The sequence below is a fragment of the Amphibalanus amphitrite genome, unplaced genomic scaffold (assembly GCF_019059575.1).
Source record: "Amphibalanus amphitrite isolate SeventyFive unplaced genomic scaffold, NRLGWU_Aamphi_draft 000774F_arrow, whole genome shotgun sequence".
Taxonomy (NCBI): domain Eukaryota; kingdom Metazoa; phylum Arthropoda; class Thecostraca; order Balanomorpha; family Balanidae; genus Amphibalanus; species Amphibalanus amphitrite.
Window position 1 is genome coordinate 321,477 of NW_024882268.1, and position 22,285 is coordinate 343,761.

The 22,285-nt window shown below is 49.8% G+C and overlaps 2 protein-coding genes across 2 annotated transcripts in view; one reads left to right on the forward strand and one right to left on the reverse strand.

The window, feature by feature from the left end:
- The window catches only part of LOC122365948 (protein transport protein SEC31-like), a 36,711-nt gene extending 32,494 nt beyond the window's left edge, over positions 1-4,217 (reverse strand). The window contains exon 1 of the mRNA XM_043337626.1: positions 4,161-4,217. The gene's annotated coding sequence lies outside the window, so the exon portion shown is untranslated. The remainder of the gene's footprint in view (positions 1-4,160) is intronic.
- Positions 701-22,085, forward strand: LOC122365947. Its single transcript, XM_043337625.1, has 12 exons — positions 701-1,413; positions 4,598-4,744; positions 10,837-10,990; positions 11,262-11,473; positions 15,493-15,663; positions 15,916-16,117; positions 16,484-16,671; positions 17,135-17,321; positions 17,560-17,665; positions 18,106-18,304; positions 19,556-19,671; positions 20,166-22,085. Exons 1-12 carry the CDS (start codon positions 787-789, stop codon positions 21,484-21,486), a joined length of 3,630 nt encoding a protein of 1,209 aa, XP_043193560.1. The 5' UTR covers positions 701-786; the 3' UTR covers positions 21,487-22,085.
- Positions 22,086-22,285: the final 200 nt, after the last annotated feature.

Consider the following 22,285-nt stretch of genomic DNA (forward strand, 5'->3'; position numbering starts at 1 on the left):
ACCTGATCTCTGTGACCTGATCTGGTACCTATCAGTGACCTCAAATAGCAAAATATGTGTTTGACGAACAATACCCCATCGATGATTTTCAATGAAATGCATTTTACTCGATTTTACAATGCATTTCTTGAAATGTCTGTAAATGGTGAAAATTCGACATTTGACCTGACCTGTGACGTCATCGGTTTGACCTAAGTCAATGAAGTTGGGTCACAAGGTACTAGGTAGTTCCCTGTTGGGGCTATCCAACATTGTTTGCTACTTGTCGCTATCTTGCGTGGTTCTGGTTCTCGAGATCTTAGGGGTGGGGGCAAATTGCCCCCATCCCCAACTGCTCGGCAGACCCCAACGGGGCGCGGATTAAAGCAAACTCTTTTCAATAAAAGTCGCTGAGTTGTGTTTTTGCTTTAAAAAAACGACAGATTCTCATCGATTTCGGGCGATGCGAAGTGGCATTTGCCCAAAATAGGTACTCATTGCTCCCCCAGGGGGGAGCAATGAGGGCTGTATACATACAGGGCAGGGCTGTATCAACCAGACGGCGGTCTATATGTCTACCGTTCCCAGCCGGCGCTCAGTCCTCCATCAGGAGCGCGGGGCCGGCGGGGCCAACGGTCGCGGCGTCCGACCGAAGGTCGCTGCAGGTGGGCAGTTCCCGCGCTGCTGGCGCCGCCCCGCGGACAGGTAGCAAACTAGCTGCGGAAGCGGGCGCCGCGCGGTGCACAGTGCTGCGTCAGACAGACGTCGCGTGCTGACCGGGCGGGGCTGCGCCGATCCGGCGCCAAGATGGCGTCGCGTCGCTGGGGGGCCGCGTGCCTACACGGTGTTGTGCTGGTGTTGTGCGTGTGCGCGGGCTGTGCGGCTGGCCAGCAACGGTACGAGACGGCACCGCGGCCAGACCCGCCCGGGGTCGACACTCCCTGGGATACGGGACAGTCGGCCACGCAAAATCGATTACAACAGTCGACGAATCGCTTCGGCGAGGCGCGCGACGGCGCCAACACAGACGGCCAGGTGGGACCCCAGTATGACCCCGAGCACAAGCGGTTCGGCGGCTCTGACCGCAACCCGTACCGCGGCGGCAGCACCTACCGCAACCGCTTCAGCGGCGGTGTGGTGGGGTACGACGGCGTCGACCGTGAAGTGGAGGGCGTGGGCATCCTGGGCGGGTGGCGGGACGACCTGCAGGGCCAGCGCCGGCCCGAGGCCGCCTTCCTGAACCCGTACAAGGAGGTGCGCACGCTGCTGGGTCCCGTGACCGGGTTCGTGGTGCAGCTGTACGACAAGCCGCGGCTGCCCGAGGAGCTGTGGCCGGCCAACCTGCAGCTGGAGCTGCAAAAGTACAAGATGAACGTGACCACCTTCCTCGGCATCCCGTACGCCCAGCCGCCCGTGGACGAGGGCCGATTCAAGGTGAGAAGACCGACCGGCTGGCCGCTGTAGTGTGCTGTTGAGCGCTAGTATTTACCGTGTGTCAAACCCCGTGACCGTGCGCAGAAGCGGGGAACCCTGAATTGACATTCAAATGAGATGGCGAGGCCGAGGACGGCCATGGGGTCGACTGGATGCACCGATTCAGCTAGTATTTTAATCATGAAATATCGCTTTGTTTCGAATAAAACGGCGTCGAACAAGGGCATCCGGCATGCCGTTGTCATGGGTGACGTCATCAGCGCACCTATCTGAATAGCATAGAACGTTCTTTGTCAGAGGTGACGTCACCCGTGAATCATGAGCGCAATATGACTGGGCGTTGGGAGAGAAGACTGATAGGTATCTATCTGATAGTGAGCGGGTTGGTCACAAAACGTTAACGGCCAACCCTTTTGACCCAAAGGGCTTTTGTTGAATGATATATTATTTTTATGCTTAATGAAAACGTTAATTTGCATAAACATGACTCGCGATCCATCAGCCGCTTAACCTAACCTTGCGACCCACGCGTGTCTCAGAGGTCGGCTGCCTCGTATTCATCTCGCCTGCAACCATGCGCCGGCATTCAGTCATCGGTATTACTATTATGTAATATTAGGTCATTAAAGGGACCCTCCCACCTTCAAAAAAGTTTATGAATTGGCATGAAAGTGATGTCGCTCGGTTCAGAAAGAGCGAAAACGAATATCTACCAAATTTCACTGAAAAATATTCACCGGTTTTCAAGATATTAGACTTTTACTTTTGTTTACTTTTTTGGGATCTCCGCTGTTTCTAGCGACTTTATTTTAGAAGTGCGGCGTTTGCGGCAGATGTTGCGCGCAAATAGCATATACCACCGCGTGCTACAAAACGTTTTAGTCAAACATTTAAAAATCGTTAGATATCTGCGCTGACGTCACACATTCAGAGGGGTATTCCTAAGCATTAGCCCCTCTGAATCAAAATGCTGCAATTTTGAAATTCAATATTTCTGATTTAAGGCATTTCTCGATGTTGTGAGTGCCGAAACCGGTAATTGTGAGCCAGGGACCCCATTTTGGCTATCTCAACTCAAATCTAATGTTAAGGTGGGAGGGTCCCTTTAACTGGTGATCTCTGGAGGGTCCCTGACTCTGACCTTCCGGCTTCCAGTGAGCCCCGGCACCCTGTGGCCGTTGCTGCGGCGCCTCAGGTGGTCCATGTTAACCCGCTTGCACTGAAGTGTCTGCACGTCGCGGACTTCTCCATGGCCCCCTGTATGTGATGTCGGCCTCACGCTGTCTCATGGCGAGCCGTAAGCGTCCCTTTGTTTCCCCAGACCAATCATTTTAATATGAACCGCATCGGACCAGAGGCATGCTACGCATATTTTATTTGAATAATGCCGTCTTGTTCTTTTCCCTACCCGTTTTGAAACGGTTTGATGAGTGTTCGGCATGCATCCATTTATGGTGAAAAGGCTTCGGTATTATGGCTCTCCCTTCAACCGGGGTGAACGCACGATCAATTCATTTTTAGGCATGCGTGGATGATTTTCGGGGGCTTTGTTGTTTTTTAGTTCTGCTGTTTAACCTTTCCTTGAAAATGCGTTTTCACTTTGGCAGTTTAATCAAGTGTGTTGTCTGTCTAATGCTACCTACAGATGTCCCACATACATGTAACTATGCATATACACTCGCGGTTTATCGTTATCGCAGTCCCGGCTATCTGCCCCAAGGCCGTATATCTGCCCTGCACGGACGATAGTGCGCAGCCGATATTGATAGGGGTCGGTCGGACACCTGCCATGTCCTCCCTCCCTCCCTCTTTCTATCCCCTCCAGTTTCAGTGTCAGTGCGTAAAACTGTTTAGGTACTGTTTAATGTTTATACTTTTCATACGACTCCTTTATCTGAACAGCCCAACCTGATCAGTGATCATGCTGCAGATTGGCACTACGGCATGTTGAAAGACGGCAGACGCTACGACAGCACCGCATTTCTTGCTCTAAATATGATCGGGTCGTGTTAGGCAGAAAAGTGGATACCGCCGCGCGCTGGTGAGCCGTTGTAGGATCCTCGCACTGGTGACCGATATCGTAACGGCCGCGCTATCGCCCCGCTTCGGGCTGACCTTTAAGGAAGATAAGGCCTACTCGTAGGTGTAGAGCGTAGTAGAACCAGGCTTTTACCGCTGATCGGCTCAATGGCTAAGGGATATCCCAGCTGAGATACTTAGGCAAGTAAATATCTGTGTTTTTTTTAGTCGGCGAATATCTCAGAACGAATTTCTGACTTTTTTACGTTCATTATGACCAATATACCAAATGGACGGGAATCCAATAGGTAAGACCGCTGAGTGAGCCAGCATATCAAAGAATCCATATGTAGGATACCCACGACTGTGTAATGCATAACAGCACATATAGTGCACTGTTATGCATCTATGACCGTGCCTTTGACCTATGACCTATGACCGTGGCTTTGAAGGGATAGCGGGGCTTTACTTTATGTCACTTATGGTAAGTTGGAATGGGAGATATTCCTCGCCTCGTGGCAAGTTAGGACATCAAGAAGCTGGCTGAACTAATCCAAAACTGTGTGGAGGGACTGTCAATTACCTAATTCAACGTAAGTTCCCTTGAACGACCAAAGAAGGCGGAGCTCTCCGGTGATTTTTAGCAAGAAATGAAAGGCATTATCATTTCCAAGTTATGAAGTTTGAAGCAAAAAGCGGCTCGGCTAGCCCCGCTCTCCCCTACTTACATGATTTGTTCACGTCCAACTGGCCTCGGGAAACCAGAAACTGAGGCGCGGCCACTGTCATCTGCCGGCAGAGGGGGAGGGGAGGTCGAATATTAGGCTGCTGGATGGCTGTGTCTACATTATGTCTACTTTATGTTGTCTCTGTAGTCTGTAGACTGGATCAGTGAGCAGTTGATGCCTGTGACCCGCAGATAATTTTGATTTTCAATGTTTACTTTTACGTACACTGAGTGAAAACGCTCGCAGTGCAGGGCGGACCACCCCGCACTGGGCACCTACTTTCAGGCTCACGCGCGTCGTGTCCCCATGTTGACTGTTTTGTCTGGACTCTGACTCACTTCCGCTTTGACTCCGACTCCCGCTCCCGTGCCGCTGCGGCTGCGCGTGCCGTGCCGTGCGGCGCCCGCTGACCGTCCGCCCCTCTCGGTCTCCGCCAGCCGCCGCGCGCCCACCCCGGCTGGCAGACGCTGCCGGCGCTCGACTTCGGACCGGCGTGCCCCCAGCCGGCCCGCTACGTGGGCGTGCAGCACGGCATTCGCCAGGTGGCCGAGGACTGCCTGTACCTGAACGTCTACACGCCGAGTGTGAGTGCAGCGAACGTCGCCGGCCGGCCGCCGTAAACGCATACCCGTTACTTAGAGACACAGATAACAGTAGTACAGGTAACAGTAGTACTACTGTTATCTGTGTTAGAGATACCTATTAATTAGACACTCGGCTCTTAGCTGAGGGCCAATGCAAGGGATGTTGCCAACTAGCTCTTTAAAGGGTCCGTTGCCTGTTCCCACAGAAAACAACACATTGTAATCAGTAGGTACTGGTTAAAGGTAGTGTGCCAGCTTTCCTGGACCGTATGGAGTTAATGGCCCAGATAAGGAGAACCGGATTTTTAGAACTTAGGTATCCATACCTTCAAAACTCATGGAAACGTCTTAAATTCTTCAAATTTTGAGTACCCCAGTACGAAATTCGCCCCGACGGGTTGTCGGTCGTACCCCAACCACATTTCACACCACTATGAACAATAAATGCACACACTGAAATCGCTATTACCGATATGCTCATCCAATCAAGTTTCGATAAACCCGTTCATCATCATCTCCTGCGGTTTCGAACACGCCTGTTAGGTGGTGCGGTAGACCGCGCCCAAAGCCAGGGCCCCGGTAACGTGAGGTAGCGGAGTCGGGGCAGCGTGCGCTGACCCAAGCCGGGGCCGCGCGTCCTCCCGGTGTCATGTGATAGCCCGGGGCTGCCCGCGGGGATGCGGTAGACCGCGCCCAAAGCTGCGGCCCCGGCTTGGGTCAGCGCACGCTGCCCCGACTCCGGGCTACCTCACGTTACCGGGGCCCTGGCTTTGGGCACGGCTTCTGCTCATACTTTGTGGTGCGGTGGTGGTGCGTCGGGCCGCGCGCTCTGACTTCGGCCAAGAAAAATGCGTCAGCTGATCATTGTCATTTCTGCCACTTGCGTGTGGTGAAATGGGGTCATAACTTAAGAGACGGCTTTTTCATATCAATTATTTTACATAAAATCATATTTCAAACCATAAATAATGTTCGACTGCCAAATAAAAGAAACAATACCAATACAGGCTTATAGTTTAAGGCTCGACATTGTGTTGTCTACGATTAGACAGCTGATAACTCATTCCCGTACGTCGTAACTCTATAATGACTTTTGCTTATTGTCACATGTGCGCCGCATTCGCGATTGTTGCCGACGCCAAGCCGACGCCTGTTTGCAGGTCAGCCCACTACAGTTGTTATGCATATCGAAAAACCGATAAACTTTTAGGCGAAAAAGGCACTATTCCAGGCCCATTTTTGACTTTTTTTGCGATATTAGGTAAAAACAGAAGCTTCTTATCCTAGGAAAAATAAAATGGGAAATCTTTCAAAGGTGGCACACTACCTTTAAAGCATAAATAGTCAACATAATAATTATATTTTATTATTTCGTTTCTGTCCTTGTATATCAGCAGCCTAGGGGCGGTCGTCTACTATGAACGTCAAACCCCTTGAGGCCCCACTTTTTTGCGATAATTTTTAAATGCGTCAACTTTCGTTGACAATATTCTGGCAATGTATGTTTCAGAACCTGCCGAAACTTTTATTACTAAGGTGTTTTGACGCCAAACGATTATGGAAGGTACTTCTCATTCACTCGTAATGCTAAGGTCAATTCAGGCCCGGGCAGAGGCGTGCGCTCGGCCACACTCGAGCACCGCCACAAGCGCCATCTGCTCTAAATGCCATCTACCAGCGCCCGCTACCGCTACCAGCTACCGCCCACCATCAAGCCTGAATGGAGCGAGAGACGCGAGTGACCGGTCGCCGGGCGAGGAGCGCCGGAGGGGTAGGGCGGAGCTTAGCGCTGACGTCATTACGTGGCTCCGCCCCGTGAGCGCGTAGCCTCTACCCAAACAGCAGATTCGTTCCGTGAAATTTAACATTACGAGTGAATGAGAAGTACCTTTCATAATCGTTTGGCGTCAAAATACCTTAGTAATAAAAGTTTCGGCAGGTTCTGAAACAAACATTGCCAGAATATTGTCAACGAGAGTTGACGCATTTAAAAATTATCGCAAAAAAGTGGGGTCTCAAGGGGTTTGACGTCCATAGTAGTTTAGTCGCACTCGTCTCGACCAAGTCAAGTCAAAATGTGTTACGCCGCCGCTGTGGTTTTTATACTCTGGCCTTAGATATATATTTCCCAAATTGAAATCTCCCATGATCAAAATAATCGAAGGATGGTGTTTTTGAGCTTCGAGGGCACTATCTGAAAGTTTATCTAGAAATAATCTGAAATCAGTGCTTGCTTGATTTGGGGGAAAATATACACAGCATATAATCACTGTTCTTTTTTAGTTCTAATTTTCACCCACACGCTCTCAAGATCATCCCACTCTAGTTCCGGTAGCCTAGTGCACGATATGTTAGTTCTAGCAAAAATCGCCACGCCTCCTCCTCAGCGAGTCCTGTGCCTGGTAAATGGTGGACTAAATGCTTTCATGGTATATAATGACGAGCTTACCGTTGAGTCTAACTTTGTTTCGTTTGCACATAAGACGTGAATATAATTGATGTTTACAAATTGTTCCAATTCATCTAGCTTGTTGGGGGCGGTGATGCTGTTAATATTAACATCAGAGACATTTAGACCGCACTTGACAGAAAGGGCTTGAAGCACCTTGAACGCGACGTTGAAGCGTATCATGCACATCGATTTGTGGCAAGTCTGGTTTGACTGGGCTGCTTAACAGTAACGATAACTGGCGCCTATCAGAAGTGGCAATTGCCCTATCGCTTAGTTCGTATACATATGTTTCGCAAAGAGTGCTAGTTACATCGTTGCGACGTTGATCTCGATCGTTTTTCAAGCTAAAAAGCCAACTAAATATACCCAACTAAATATACCCAACATCGGTAGTCTTCATGAGTCGGGAATATGTCGTTTCTGATAAAGTTGTTTGATTTTTGTTGACAGTTATGGGTTATGGCATTGAACACTAAACAGGAATCACCCAAAGTCTTAATTTGGAGAGTGAGAGTAAACCAGCAGAAGTTAGGTATGAGGCATTTCATCCGTGCTCATTTCATGTCACACTCGTATGATTTCAGTCATTAGTACTCCTCTTTTAAGGACACTACACATAGGCGGCGGAACGGGGGGGGGGGCACCGGGGCACCGTGCCCCCCCTTGAATTCTGCAAGGGGGGCACCAATAGCAAGGTGCCCCCCTTAAATTTGATGTATTAGTACCAGGAGCGGATTCGGGAAAACTCCAAGGGAAGGGTCATGAATCGAAGTGGTGCCCCTACCTATACCCAAAATGAAAACCTCAACGGATTTCGGCCACTTAATTTTGGTGGTGCCCTATTTTCAGTTTTCTATTTTCTTTATTTTTGGTTAGTCGTGTGATGACTGGTGCCCCTGCTAGGCCGCTGGTGCCCCTGGAAAGATTGTGGTACCTACCTACCCTGCCCCCTGACAAGCCCACGGTGGGCCCTGCACATGACTTAGGTGCCCATGGGCCCTGACAGGCCCGTGGTGCCCCTGACAGGCCTGTGGTGTCCTTGCTAGGCCTGTGGTGTCCCTGGGCCTTGGCAGGTCTGTGGTGCCCCTGGCGAGCCTGTGATGCCCCTGTTAGAACGCAGGTGCCCTTGACAGGTTTGTGGTGCCCCTGACAATCCTGAAGTGCCAACGACAGGCTTGTGGTGCCCTTGACAGGCTCATGGTGCCCTTGCGAGGCTGGTGGTTCCCCTGCGAAGCCGATAGTACCCCTGGCAGGCCTCTGGTGCCCCTGGCAGGTCTGTGGTGCCCCTGGAAGACCTGTAGTGCTTTTGCTAGGCCGATGGTGCTCCTGACAGGCCTGTGGTGCCACTGACAGGCCCGTGGTGCCCCTGCTAGGCCTGTGGTACCCCTGGCGGTCCTGTGGTGCCCCTGTCGGCTGTCAGGCCTGTGGTGCTCCTGGCAGGCATGTGGTGACCCCAGGCCCAAAGTCATGACCCATGTGACCTCCCCCCTGGGATTCGCCACTGATTAGTACTGCAATGGCTTCTTGGTAATTTGATACATGTAGGATTAACCCTCGCCAGGCGAGGGCCTTTTCCATAACACGGACGGCGAGGGGGGAGGGTTGGTACGACCCCCCTCGCGATTGGCTCTTATGGCACTTAGAAACGACAAATTTACAGGGTAGGTGGGTCCATGGGAGATCTCGCCCCCTGGGAAAGTTTGGTGACTCTAAGTCAATATTTAGGGGGTTTTGTGGGTATGAATGCAAAAATTTTGCTTAAACATGTTAAAAGTTTTTCGCTTATAACTTTTTACCTAGCAAAGATAGAGCAAAAATAAAAGCACCAGTGAACTCAGGACGTCAGAGCGCATCGAATGGTATACTTTGTTACCAATTTTAGTGATTTTTGGAATTCAGTTGCCGCTAAGCTAGTCCAATTTTCCCCTGACCTTGTACCGGTTTTTGTGACCTGGTGACCTGACCTGAAAAGACTGGGACTTTAAATTTTCAGGAAAGGTGCGAAAATGTTCCTCCGTTTTTACGTTATTTGCGAAAAACTTTAGGGGGGTTGCATCAACGGTTAATGGAATTTATCAAAGGAGAATAAGGAAGAGACAAACACATAGGTACTTGAGGATCAGCTTAACCCGCGCCCTGCTGGGGGTCCTGGATTTCCACGCCCTGCTGGGGGGGGGGGGGGTGTTTGAACACCCCCCCTTGTAACTCGGCTCCTGGGCCACGTAGCGATACGCGGAAGGCGGCGTTCGAAAGAGCGTAAAAAATAATGACGAAATCACTTCGGTCAATTTTTTGGTCAGGTCAAAGGTCAGGTCACCAGAGGTCATTGAAGGCAAAATTTCGCCGATTTCCAGGTCGAATGTCGAAATTTTCCAAGAAGCCAACGCATAACTCGGGAACCAATAGAGCTACAGCGCTGCGGAAAAGCGCATTCGATAGCCCTATTAACGCCCTTTCTGAGCAATTCTCTCAGATTTGACCTAACGTCAACGGTTTTGCCTGCAGGGGGCAAAAACTGCAAAAATAGCCGATTTTTTCGAAAACAGTTTTTCTGCAATAACTTTTGACCCAAGCCTTGTACGAGCTTACTTTTACCGGCATCGTGTTCCTCTCGTCAAGACGCATCGAATGAACTATGACTTGACCTTGAAAGGTCAACTTGAAAATTTGACCTCAGGTCAAGGTCATGACCTGACCGGAAAGGGTCATGTTGCATATCAGTCGATCCGTATCGTCGAGCTGAACACATCTAAGGCGTTTTCATCGCTCTAGCATGCCTCTATCAAAAGTTATTTGCGAAAAACTGTTAGATACCATTCGTGACCTAAGATGACCTCAGGGCATAAACAAGGGTCACGGACACCATTTTCAAGTTCAGTGTGTCTAAACCACTTGTAATTCGGTGTTTGGAAGTGTTTATAATGTCTTTCATCCAAAAGAGACGCATTTCAATTTTCTCCCATTGACTTATAATGGGGAGGTCGCAAAATTGACCTGACCTTAGGTCATCGATATCAAAATTCTGAGATATACATTTTGTACATGCTATTGCTCTTAGCAATCGCTGAAAGTTTCAAAGCGATCGGTCACTCGGTGTAGCTATGACAGACATTGAAAGTTTTTATGAGGTGAGGTCACTTCAAGTGACCTGGTGACCTGACCTTGAATGACCTTGGTCTGAAATTTTCATAACATGTGTAGAATTGATGTATGATAAGGTGTACCAAAAACGGCGGCGCTCCGCGCCGCCGTTTTTGAGATATTCGCGAAAAACCACAAGGGGGGGTGTTCAAACACCCCCCCAGCAGGGCGCGGGTTAAAGTTAACCACACATACGGGGGTGTTCTGCCATTTTCGTTTAGTAAAAAAAAATAGAAAAAATAAAAAATCATCGTGTCAGGGCTGTGACGAAAAATAAGTGGCCTAAATCCGATGAGAAAACAGGATTTGGGGGTACCCTAGGTTTGGCTCCTTGAGCTGGTGCCCCCCCTTGTCTCAAATCGTTCCGCCGCCTATGACACTACATAGACACTGTCTCTGATGCGCCACGCGTCTGTAACTTTCCCAAATCATAGCAATTAGATAGCTCTGAGACAAGCATGCGTGTGTGTTTCCTAACTGAACTGTTTGCCGGTTGCAGATATCCAGTAACGTGCGTGACAAGTACGCGGTGCTGTTCTACATTCACGGCGGGGAGTTCACACACGGCGCGTCCAGCCTGTTCCCGGCCCACATGCTCTCCGCCTGGGGAGAGGTGGTCGTCGTCACATTCAACTACCGACTCGGCGCACTCGGTGAGTGCTTAGAATAGATACGTTTGTGCTCTTGTTTAGGCATCATCTATTCGTATTTACGTAATGAAGACCTCGAATGACGTGACGGTCGTTTATTATTCCATTCAATCCCAGGTTGCTACCATAACCTTTCACTTTGGAATTTCATTCCCGTCCCATCAAGATCGGCTCAGTTATGTGGTGCTCATGTTCGACTAAATCCCAATGTCTCCCGCTCATGTCTTGTCGCTCAACTGAATGTATTTACCTATGAAGGCACGATGTGTTTCAGGTTTTCTGAGCACCGGAGACGAGTATTCACCGGGCAACTACGGCCTGCTGGACCAGGTGATGGCACTCCGGTGGGTGCACGAAAACATCATCTTCTTCAACGGTGACCCAGAGAAGATCACGGTGATGGGTCCGGGGGCGGGCGCTGCCAGCGCCGGCCTGCTGGCCGTGTCGCCGCGTAGCGCCCACATGGTGCACCAGGTCATCGGAGAGGTGAGACACTCCAATACTGCACACGGTGTCTTGTTTATCGAATCGCGTGTGCAAGTCTGATTCGGGGCTGATCTAATCACTAAATACTAATACATGTACCTACCTGAATATTTTTTTTCTGGAAGTTAAATCCATGCACTTACGCATGTGCATGCAATGAGGTACCCGAGTGGATTCGGACCGTTAAAAGCAACTGATTCATATAAGCACTCCAATTGAACTACCGATGTGATGCCCTGTGCATCTGATTCTGATCAATTTTCACTCCACAAGCATCAATCCCGCTGTCTGCACGCTGCCGAATTGAGTAAAGGCGCCAAGATGGCTCATGTTTGTACTTTGTAATGTATCCGAGCTCAGATAAGACGGCCGTGTGCTTGCTAAGATTGTTTTGTTTGCACATTCTTGAGGCATGAATCAGCTCAAATAAGCCAATCTTGTGACGTTGTCGGTTATCACTCGGTGACGGGCGAATGCACGGTAGATTAACCCTCGCATGTGTGCGGCGTTTGCCAGCTTCTAATGTGTAGGGGGGGGGTCGGTTGGACCCCCCCCTTGCCGTTTGGCCCCTGATCGAGCTAGAGCTTCGCGGAAAAAACGAGCGTGTTGCCCGTGACGAGAGGAAGCCGATGATACCCAATTTTAAGGTCCTAGGTCATTGGTTGACCTTCCAGGTCAGGTCAATGACCCAAAGTCGGGAAAATCGGGACCTGTTAGAAAGTCGTAAAGTGTGGCTGCTAAGGGGTTTTTCGGGGTGCTGATCACGAATATCGTGTTAGTTTTGATCACAGATGATGTCTTGAAGCATTTAGACCAGGTCGGGTCAGGTCAGGTCAGGTCAACCAGTAGGCGTCGTGACGGGTATTCGTAGTACGTGTCAACCGCCTCTGACAGCTTCGTAACATGTTACGAAGTCACCAAAACTACTTCGTAAATGTTCAAATGGTTGCTAAATTCGAATTCAGCTCCAAAAACTAGCCTAGAAACATGTAAAACTCGAAAAAGTGACCCGAGGTCACCCGAGGTCACCAAAGGTCAATGACCTGACCTGACCTTCAGGTGACCTTGACACACACGGGAGTAACATCAAATCACATGTTTGAACGTTTGAAACCACGAAAAGCTTGCAAACACGCGGCTAGTGCGAGCCGACATACGCGAAATCGCGATTCCGGCCAAACATGGTCTCGGAAAAGAGGTCACAGGTCAAAGGTCATTTGGGTCAGGGTCATGAAATTTTCAGGGTAGGTGTCAAATTGATCAATGCGAGGGTACTGAAAGTTTCGTCGCGATCGGCCGCTTTTTACGCGAGTTATTCGCGAAAAACCATGGGGGGGGGGTCCATCCGACCCCCCCCCTACACATGCGAGGGTTAACCCGCGCCCTGCTGGGGGGGGGGTGTTTGAACACCCCCCCCCCTTGTGGTTTTTCGCGAATATCTCAAAAACGGCGGCGCGGAGCGCCGCCGTTTTTGGTACACCTTATCGTACATCAATTCTACACATGTTGTGAAAATTTCAGACCAAGGTCATTCAAGGTCAGGTCACCAGGTCACTTGAAGTGACCTCACCTCATAAAAAGTTTCAATGTCTGTCATAGCTACACCGAGTGACCGATCGCTTTGAAACTTTCAGCGATTGCTAAGAGCAATAGCATGTACAAAATGTATATCTCAGAATTTTGATATCGATGACCTAAGGTCAGGTCAATTTTGCGACCTCCCCATTATAAGTCAATGGGAGAAAATTGAAATGCGCCTCTTTTGGACAAAATACATTATAAACACTCCCAAACACCGAATTACAAGTGGTTTAGACACACTGAACATGAAAATGGTGTCCGTAACCCTTGTTTATGCCCTGAGGTCATCTTAGGTCACGAATGGTATCTAACAGTTTTTCGCAAATAACTTTTGATAGAGGCATGCTAGAGCGATGAAAACGCTTTAGATGTGTTCAGCTCGACGATACGGATTGACTGATATGCAACATGACTCTTTCCGGTCAGGTCATGACCTTGACCTGAGGTCAAATTTTCAAGTTGACCTTTCAAGGTCAAGTTATAGTTCATTCGATGCGTCTTGACGAGAGGAACACAATGCCGGTAAAAGTAAGCTCGTACAAGGCTTGAGTCAAAAGTTATTGCAGAAAAACTGTTTCCGAAAAAATCGGCTATTTTTGCAGTTTTTGCCCCCTGCAGGCAAAACCGTTGACGTTAGGTCAAATCTGAGAGAATTATTCAGAAAGGGCTTTAATAGGGCTATCGAATGCGCTTTTCCGCGGCGCTGTAGCTCTATTGGTTCTCGAGTTATGCGTTGGCTTCTTGGAAATTTTCGACATTCGACCTGGAAATCGGCGAAATTTTGCCTTCAGTGACCTCTGGTGACCTGACCTTTGACCTGACCAAAAAATTGACCGAAGTGATTTCGTCATTATTTTTGACGCTCTTTCGAACGCCGCCTTCCGCGTATCGCTACGTGGCCCAGGAGCCGAGTTACAAGGGGGGGTGTTCAAACACCCCCCCAGCAGGGCGTGGAAATCCAGGACCCCCAGCCGGGCGCGGGTTAAAGGGTCACGTGCTGGTCGAATAAACCGCCGAGTCCTCGACGTGCGTTTCAGAATTCACACAGAATTCAGATCCCAATGTCCTTGACACAAGTGGTCAGTTACGGATAATGGAGAATCCGATACTAACCATACTACCAGCCAAAACCAGGAAAAATAACAAAAATCGAGCCGACGCGGCAAGTCGAGAGGAATACCAATTTTCTACCAAATTTAGAGCATGTAATGCGTTGAATACGTAACACGTTGAAATACCCAATAATTGGAATTTGTTCGGTATCGGTAAAATGAAATTTTAGTATTCTATTGACATACATATCTATACCTGGTTCCTGTTACTACTTACCTCATATACCTATGACATTCATTTTATTTCTTGATGGCGAAGTCAACCACACATTTAACGCCCATGGATCAATCGATAAAACGCTTGCTCGCCCTTTCGCTAAATCAAATCAATCATCGGTTCCCAGGCACTGGCTCGTTTATTGTACTGGGGCTGGGCCTCGGTACTGTGGCTGGGGCTGAGCCGCCTTAATAATGTTGAAGCCCAGTTTCTCAAATTCATACGGCCGTTTGGTTTCGCACCAATCGTTACGCACATGGACCGTAAAATATTGTGTCGGCTGCCTGGTCTTGATGATCAGTGAAGCCCAAACAGGAAGTATGCCATTACGATTAAATTACGCCTTATATGCACTTCCACGATGACAAATCCGCTTCGTTTGAATGCAAATCAGCGCGGAGAAACAATCGACGCGTTAACAATTTGAGAGGCTTACGTGTTGGAAACTATTGAGGTGACGAGGAAGCCAGGGGATGGTATGATCGTCAATACTTTGTTATTTTCGTAAGGGAATCATCTTGTCCATGGGTGTAGAGATGACTTATAACAACTGTGCATGTAGATGTATGCGCAACATCCATTTGAGACTTCAGATACATCATAACACATAAATTTGTCATGGCTAGTTTATCGTCAAAATCGTTCCCAAATTGTCTAAAAATGACGGTTTGTTACGTCGCTCGGTATATTTAGGGCGAGACTTGAGCGAAGGTATGCCTATGTAGTATGCTACTCACCCAGCTACCTACCCACAAAAATAAATTTTTAGGACAAATGAAGGAACAAAAGGAGTAACATTAAGCTATTTGTAGGTATATAGGCACATAAAAATGCATGTGTGCATGAGTATATGCATGTATATATGCATGTCTGTATGTATGCTTGTATGTATGTATGTATGTATGTATCTATGTATGTATGATGTATGTGTGGTGTAATATGTAGGCATGTACATACATAGGTACTATGTATGTAAGGAATGCATTTATTTATTTATGCATCCTTTCTTGTCGTATGCAGGTGTAAACGCATGGCCAAGATGGACAAGTGTCTCGGCTGGGCGTTGGGCGAGTGATAACGGTTTGCCCCACCCCTCCCCATCTCCGCAGAGCGGCTCTCCGCTGGCGGACTGGGCCGCCATCTACGACATATGGCGCGTGCAGAACACATCGCGCATCTTCGGTGAAAAAATCGGCTGCAACATCGACACCAGCTACAAACTGATGAACTGCCTCAACAAGGCGCGAAATGCTATCGAGATCGGGAACGTCGAGTTCAAGGTACGAAATGCTATCGAGATAGGGAACGTCGAGCTCAAGGTATTTAACATTCATTCCAGTTAGCGCTATCTGGTCCTTTTTTATCGAACTCACCATTTTATTATCCGCCATTTTCTACGACATGATTCCGTTCGCTTCTCTGTCGAAAGGGGCACTGCATTTTGTTATGCCGCGAAGTGTCACCCCAATGATTGAGAGTAACACAAGACGCTCGCCCGCCGCTCTCAATCTGTAAATATCCGCATGTTTCAGCCGGACGTGGGAACGTTCCCATGGGCACCTTACATCGAGACGAACACGACGTTTCCTGGCAACGACTGGTACGAGGAGTGGCAGCAGGACGACTGGCGCGTGCTCCCCGACTTCCCGGAGAGGCTGTTCCGCCGGCGGCAGTTCAACCAGAAACTGCGCCTCCTCACCGGCGTCAACCGCGACGAGGCCGCCTTCTTTGTCTGTAAGCTTCCAAACAATCACACCAGTCTTCAGAAGCACAGCCATACGGTTTTCTAATTTCACCATGAACCATGTAAGAAAATGAAGATCCGCTTGTTTACTTCAAGAGGCTCTTACTAACTATTCAGTCTTCATGTCATGGTTACAGTTCCTATTTTTTTTTTTACAGGGACATACGGCGGATAATTATTTGGTACAATTATCACTATTTTTGTGACTGCGATCCTCTCCTCATGTTATCGTCCCAAAAAGTCATTGGATCCTGGGAATCAGATCCTGGTCCCCTCTCTATTGCCGATGAGTGCAGCCTTGCTGTCCCGACTCCCGATCGAGCTGCTGTCTGACGTCGACATCATCCCTCCCACAGACGAGAATCGTTCCCTGTCGCCGGACTTTGTGGTGACGCAGGAGTTTGTGGACGTGAAGATCTGGGAGTGGGTGAAACAGTACAACTACACGCTCAACCCGGAGGGCGTGTATGAAGCCATCCGATACATGTACACCTACTGGCCCGACAGACACAACACTACCTGGATCAGAGAAATGTATATCGATGTAAGTATTCTTTTTAAAATTGACCAGCGAAACTACCCCTTTTATTAGCTTCGGAGTAATTTTAACGCCTCTTAGCTCGTCTATTCTGTCCATTTTGCGGGTTAAGAATAAAGAAATGAAGGAATGGGATGAAGCGAAATGAAGGAAGATTAAATCAGAGGAGGGACGGGAGAGGAAAAGATGGCATTCATTTCCCAGACGGTATTTTTGTTGTTGTCTCCATCATGTGCCAGGCTTGTTGAGATCCTGCATGCGACCGATGCTACGAAATTTTGAAATTTTGAAATCAACCAGCAAGTGCAGGCTTCCATCAAGTTAATTAGATTTTCATTGTTTTCTGCTTTCAGTGTTTCTATGTAAGCAAGGGAAGTCCCTATCTACGATTATTTTAAATGGCCAGATGTTGAGCCGCTCAATAGATAATCTTGGGCTGGATGTTTGCTTCACATCGTGTCTCCCACAGATGTTGTCGGACGCGCTCTACAAAGCGCCTGTGGACAGCATGGTCAAGCTGATGATGGACCTCGAGGTGACCACCTACCAGTACGTGCTGAACACCACGGTGGAGGCCCTGAAGGCTCCGCTCTGGCGGGAGGTACCGCACGACCTCGAGTACTACTTTCTTACCGGAGCACCCTTCATGGATCCAGGTCAGTCCCATATAGCTGAGAAGCTACGCACATGGACATTACTTTGTCTATATTGTGTCCCGCTCCCGATAATATACATTGCACAGCACACATCCAAACCCAACGGAAAGCCCATGCTGGTGAATCCTGCCATTGCTTCTATAGAGTAAAACAGAAAACTGCTGATGCCGATGAACAGTACCGATTGATTTGCTTTGCTCAGCCTGCCGAAGTGTATCATTGTTTGGTGTGATTTCAGAGTTCTTTGCTGAGGACATACGGATTGACAGACGAAACTGGACGGAAGGTGATCGCAATATGAGTCAGCTATTCATCGAAACATTCACCAATTTTGCTAAATACGGGTGAGCTTTTGGTCCGATGCCTGATCCTCTTTTGTATTGAAGGCTCGTGCTAATGGTATGTGCCCAATTAGGTTCCCTTCCTTATTTTAAAGTCTTGTTCGCCGTTTTCACGGTTATTTGTTATACATTTGGTTCCATTTAGTGCGATTTGATCGAATCAGATTCATAATTGATTCTGAGTAGTTTTCAGTTTGGGTTGCAATAGCTGGTTATATACCTTATTTATCAAATCATCAGACTTTGTTTTCGATTAAAACGTTGAAATAAATTTATGATGTGAAGATATTTGCTGTAAAAGAAATTCGGTTACCTGGTAAACTCTGGTGCATTCGCCTTCGATAACCCGTCGTGAAAGCGGCTATTGTGTCTTTTATTTCACCTTCGTCATAGAAATGACAAATATTTTGCTAACTGTACTCGTACAATTATCTGGCCCACAGCCGACCAACTCCGAGACAAATATTCAACCTCATCAACTGGCAGCCCGTGCTGGAGGGCGACCTGCGGTTCCTCAGCATAAACAACACGTTCAACAGCACGATGTTCAGCAACTACCGACAGACAGAGTGCTCGTTCTGGAGTCGTTATCTGCCGACTGTGGTGGGACATTTGGTGCCTACTTATCGGCCTTCCACAGAGGTGAGTGGAAGGGAATGAACCATAGACTATTGCGGTTCACGGCAAATTGATTAGTTCAATCATCAAAATTAAAAATTCAAGATTACTCCAACCCTGCAGAAAATTCCATGACCAGTTACCGTTCCAATGATAAAAAACCGTAATTATTTTTTATGTAGTTACGAGCGAGCGAGCGCAGCGAGCGAAGCGAGTCTTTTCAATATAACGGAAAAATCTCAGTATGAGCGGCCCGGCCCGGCCCGGCCTGTAACGCTTTTGAGAGGCTTACTCGTATATCTCAGCAACCGCTGGACCGATTGGCCTGCGGTCTTTTTTGTTGGGTAGCCCCATCCCTTCTACCCCGTAATAGACTACTTTTGATACACCTCAGTGACCGTCGTGGCACGTGCCACGTGAAAAGTCAAGGGTGTTCAAGCTGTTTTGCAAAAGTAGTGATTTTGAGAGGCTCATATCTCAGCAGCCGCTTGGGCGATTGACTTGCGGTAATTTTTGTAGGGTAGCAGCATCCCTTCTACCAAAAATAGGATACTCTCGATGCATGTGGGTCACCCCCAGTGCACGTGCAAAATACAACAATAAGAGGTGTCAAATTTGTTCCCATTTTAATAACTCGGTAATTACCGGGGCGATTTCGCTGAAACTTGGCATACAGGTAGGCACCCACCAGGCAATGCATTCCCATGTGTTGCGGTTAGGGTGCTACTGCACGTGCGCACGTGCAGGGGGCGCTTCCAGATCTCGAGAACGGCTGGGCCGATTGCGCTCAAATTTGGTACACGGCTGGGGACCAGTTAGTAGGGTGCCGTGCAAAAGTCAGTTTGGACCCCGTTTGCACGTGCGCACGTGCAGATTGTCGCTTCCAGATCTCAGGAACGGCTGGGCCGATTGCGTTCAAATTTGGTACACCGCTAGCGACCGGTTAGAAGGATGCTTTGCGCAAGCCCGTTGGAAGTACCCTCTCGCCCTTCCGCACGTGCAGGGCTCACTATCTCGCTCGCTCGTTCTTCGCCCAAAAGGCGTTTTACTGGTAGGTATGACTCAATTAATTTGCATTTGAACAATCACGCAGTGTACGTTAAGCTCTGATCTGCCCTGACCTTTGATTTCGCTATGGCTTGACTGCGGACAAACCTTGTTATTGGTTTTCAGGTCAACTTGAGTATCATTTGGTTTGTCGAAAAGTTGCCGAAGTCAAAAGACTTATAAACTTATGCAATGCTTCCAATGTCATAAGCTTTGTCTTCTTTTCAGTTCTGGTGGGAACCACAGGAGCCGTTGCAAATCGCCTTTTGGTCGGTGACGGCCTTGGCATTTCTTTTGCTGGTCATCGTCGGCATATGCTGTTGTCTATGGCAAGGTGCCAAAAAGTAAGAATTTAGCACTCCTCTGTGCGTGAACTGAAAAATGTATTAAGTGATAGTGCATGTATGGCCTAAACTTTTGAATTCATTTCAAAAGGGATGAAATCCTAAGAAATTGGGTAATTTATTGCACTTTTATCCATTTTGAAATGAATTCAAAAGTTTAGGCCTTACATTCACTTATACCCATATCACATCTGTCATTTGATAACGTACTTAAAAATGTATAACAACGATAAAGAAGTACATGTCATGTCTTAGTTTCCTACGAATCGGGCATGATTTCAAAACCCCAATCGGGCTCATAAAGTTCTGTGGCAGCTGCACCCTACGGCTACCACTTTGCAAATGCGATACTTGAAGACATGTTTGAGCGTGACGGGAGACAGAGCCATGCTGTGTTTCGCTCCCATACTCCCCATGTACAAGTACATACATGGATTTCATTCCTCATTTGTCTGTTCATTGCACTGAACTTTTTCGGTGGCTGTTTTTTTCAGGAAAACGACCCACTTGTACGAGGAGTCGTTTATGGACGACGCCTTCGACGTTCGAGAGAACAGCCACTTTGCTGCCAAATCGAGCAAGCCGCCGTCTATCGCCACGCTGTCGGGCGCTGCGGCGGCGTCCGGCAGCGGCGGCGGAGCTATGGACGCGCCCCGGCACGACGCGCGGTCACTGGCGCGCGATATTCAGCAGGACCGGCGGCGGCGCTCGGACGCCGGCCGGCAGCAGGCCGCCGCTCAGGCGCGCGAGACACCCACTCGCGTGCCCAGCAGCCAGGCTCAGAGCGCCACCGAGCTGGAGCCGCTGCGAGGCGCCGCCGCCGCCGAGCCGTTCACGCGCGAGCCCAGCCGCAGCTCGGCTCGGTCCCGCGACACGGTCCAGTACGCCACGCTGGAGCACACGGGCGCGCTGGCGGCCAGCGCGGCCCAGCAGCAGCTGCTGAAGGACGGCGCGCCTGGCGGCCAGTCGGGGGCGCGTCACCCGCAGATGGCGCCCAACCAGAGGGATACTCCGGGAGACCAGGCGGGACACACGGCCGACCCACGGCAGGCCGGCAGAGTGCCCGTGCTGCCAGCGCGGCCAACGGATCGCGTGCACCCGTCGTCCCAGCCACAGCCACAAGACGCATTCGTGCCGCATGCCAAATCCATCCCAAACATGACAGAGTATGAAGAGAGACCACCGTCCCGAATCCGCACCAAGTCGGTGGAGCAGCTGGACCGCGATGTCGATTCTGAGACGTCGCGGCCCGGGACGCCTAAGGTGCCGCGGTTCCACTTCGTCGAGCCCTACGATGTGGTGCAGCTGCCAGACGACTACCAGTACAACTCGAACCCGAACCTGGCGGCCGGAGAGCGCCCGCGCACGCCGCGCACCGAGCGCAGGCCGGCCGACTGGCAGCTGCAGCCGCCGGGCTACGTGCCGCCCGAGGCTCGGCCGGTGCCGCCCACCGCGGCGCCGCGCACCGCCCCGCCGGCCGCGGCGGCGCCACCCGCGCGGCCAAAGCACCACCAGGCGCAGATAGTGGTGCAGCTGGCCTCCCGGCCGCAGGAGACTTCCGCGCGGACGGGCGCGGCGCCCGGCTGGCAGGGCGGCGCGGGCCAGCCGGCGCCGTCCGGCACGCCGCCGCCGGCGTACCAGCGGCGCGCGGCCGCCACCGACACGCCCAACACGTCCCTGGGCTACCCGCCGACCGTGTCCGAGCGCAGCCTGCCCGACACGCCCTCGGCCGGCACTGACCGCAGCTTCGAGAGCTACGAGACGGAGGGGCGCGCCACGCCCAGACGCTACGTGCCGCCCGAAACGGACCTCTGACCTGTGCCATGCCTGGCCCAGCGTTCCGATACGCACCAGCTGTCTGCCGAGCACCGTTTCTCGGCTGGACAAGCCTTGCGAGCTTTCAGGTTCCCAGCGGCTCAATGGGAGGCCAAATGGGCTAGTTCAAAATTGCAATGGGCATGATAAACGTAAATAATCCGCATGTTACATGCTTAGGATAGCATACCAGTCACAGACAGGAGAGGAAATTGTACATGTGTGCAGTAAGTATGCTTACACAGATTGCTTTACGTGCATACGCGGGTCTTGCGTCTGCATGTTTTCATGTGAGTACAGTCTACACATAGGCGTGTTTATATTCAAATGCTTGCTGCGAAGTCTGATATGTATATGTTACGTGAATGCATTTAATGATGTAGGTAGATGATGCAGCGATATCATCTGCACCGTGGCGTTTTTGTACCTCCGTCCGTCCAGTTAGCCGTGTTCGTGTATGTTACAGCTCGATGAGACTGCCACGTTAGATCGCCACCGTCACCAGCACCATCATGTGCGCTGAGAGCGCCACAAAACTCACCAAACATGATCGAATCGACGGTCTCAATACATTGCCATGCCTGCATGGCAACTGGTAATTACTCTGTTTCCCGCCACTGTCCACGGCACTATACACAATCTGAACCCTCGAAGGGGGGGGGGGGGGTGCAAATTTCTTTGAAAACGGGCGCGTCAGTGCAACGGAATTCTGAGTACATGGAAATAGAGCTATTTTCACCAACTAATGGATTACTACCATCAAGTACCTAATGATTAAACAAACGCTAATCTACATCCC

Coding starts and splice junctions, on each gene's coding strand:
- LOC122365947 (XM_043337625.1), top strand. CDS start 787: ATGGCGTCGCGTCGCTGGGGGGCCGCGTGCCTACACGGTGTTGTGCTG. Junction 17,666..18,105: donor ACCAATTTTGCTAAATACGG/GTGAGCTTTTGG, acceptor TCTGGCCCACAG/CCGACCAACTCCGAGACAAA. Junction 18,305..19,555: donor CTTATCGGCCTTCCACAGAG/GTGAGTGGAAGG, acceptor TCTTCTTTTCAG/TTCTGGTGGGAACCACAGGA.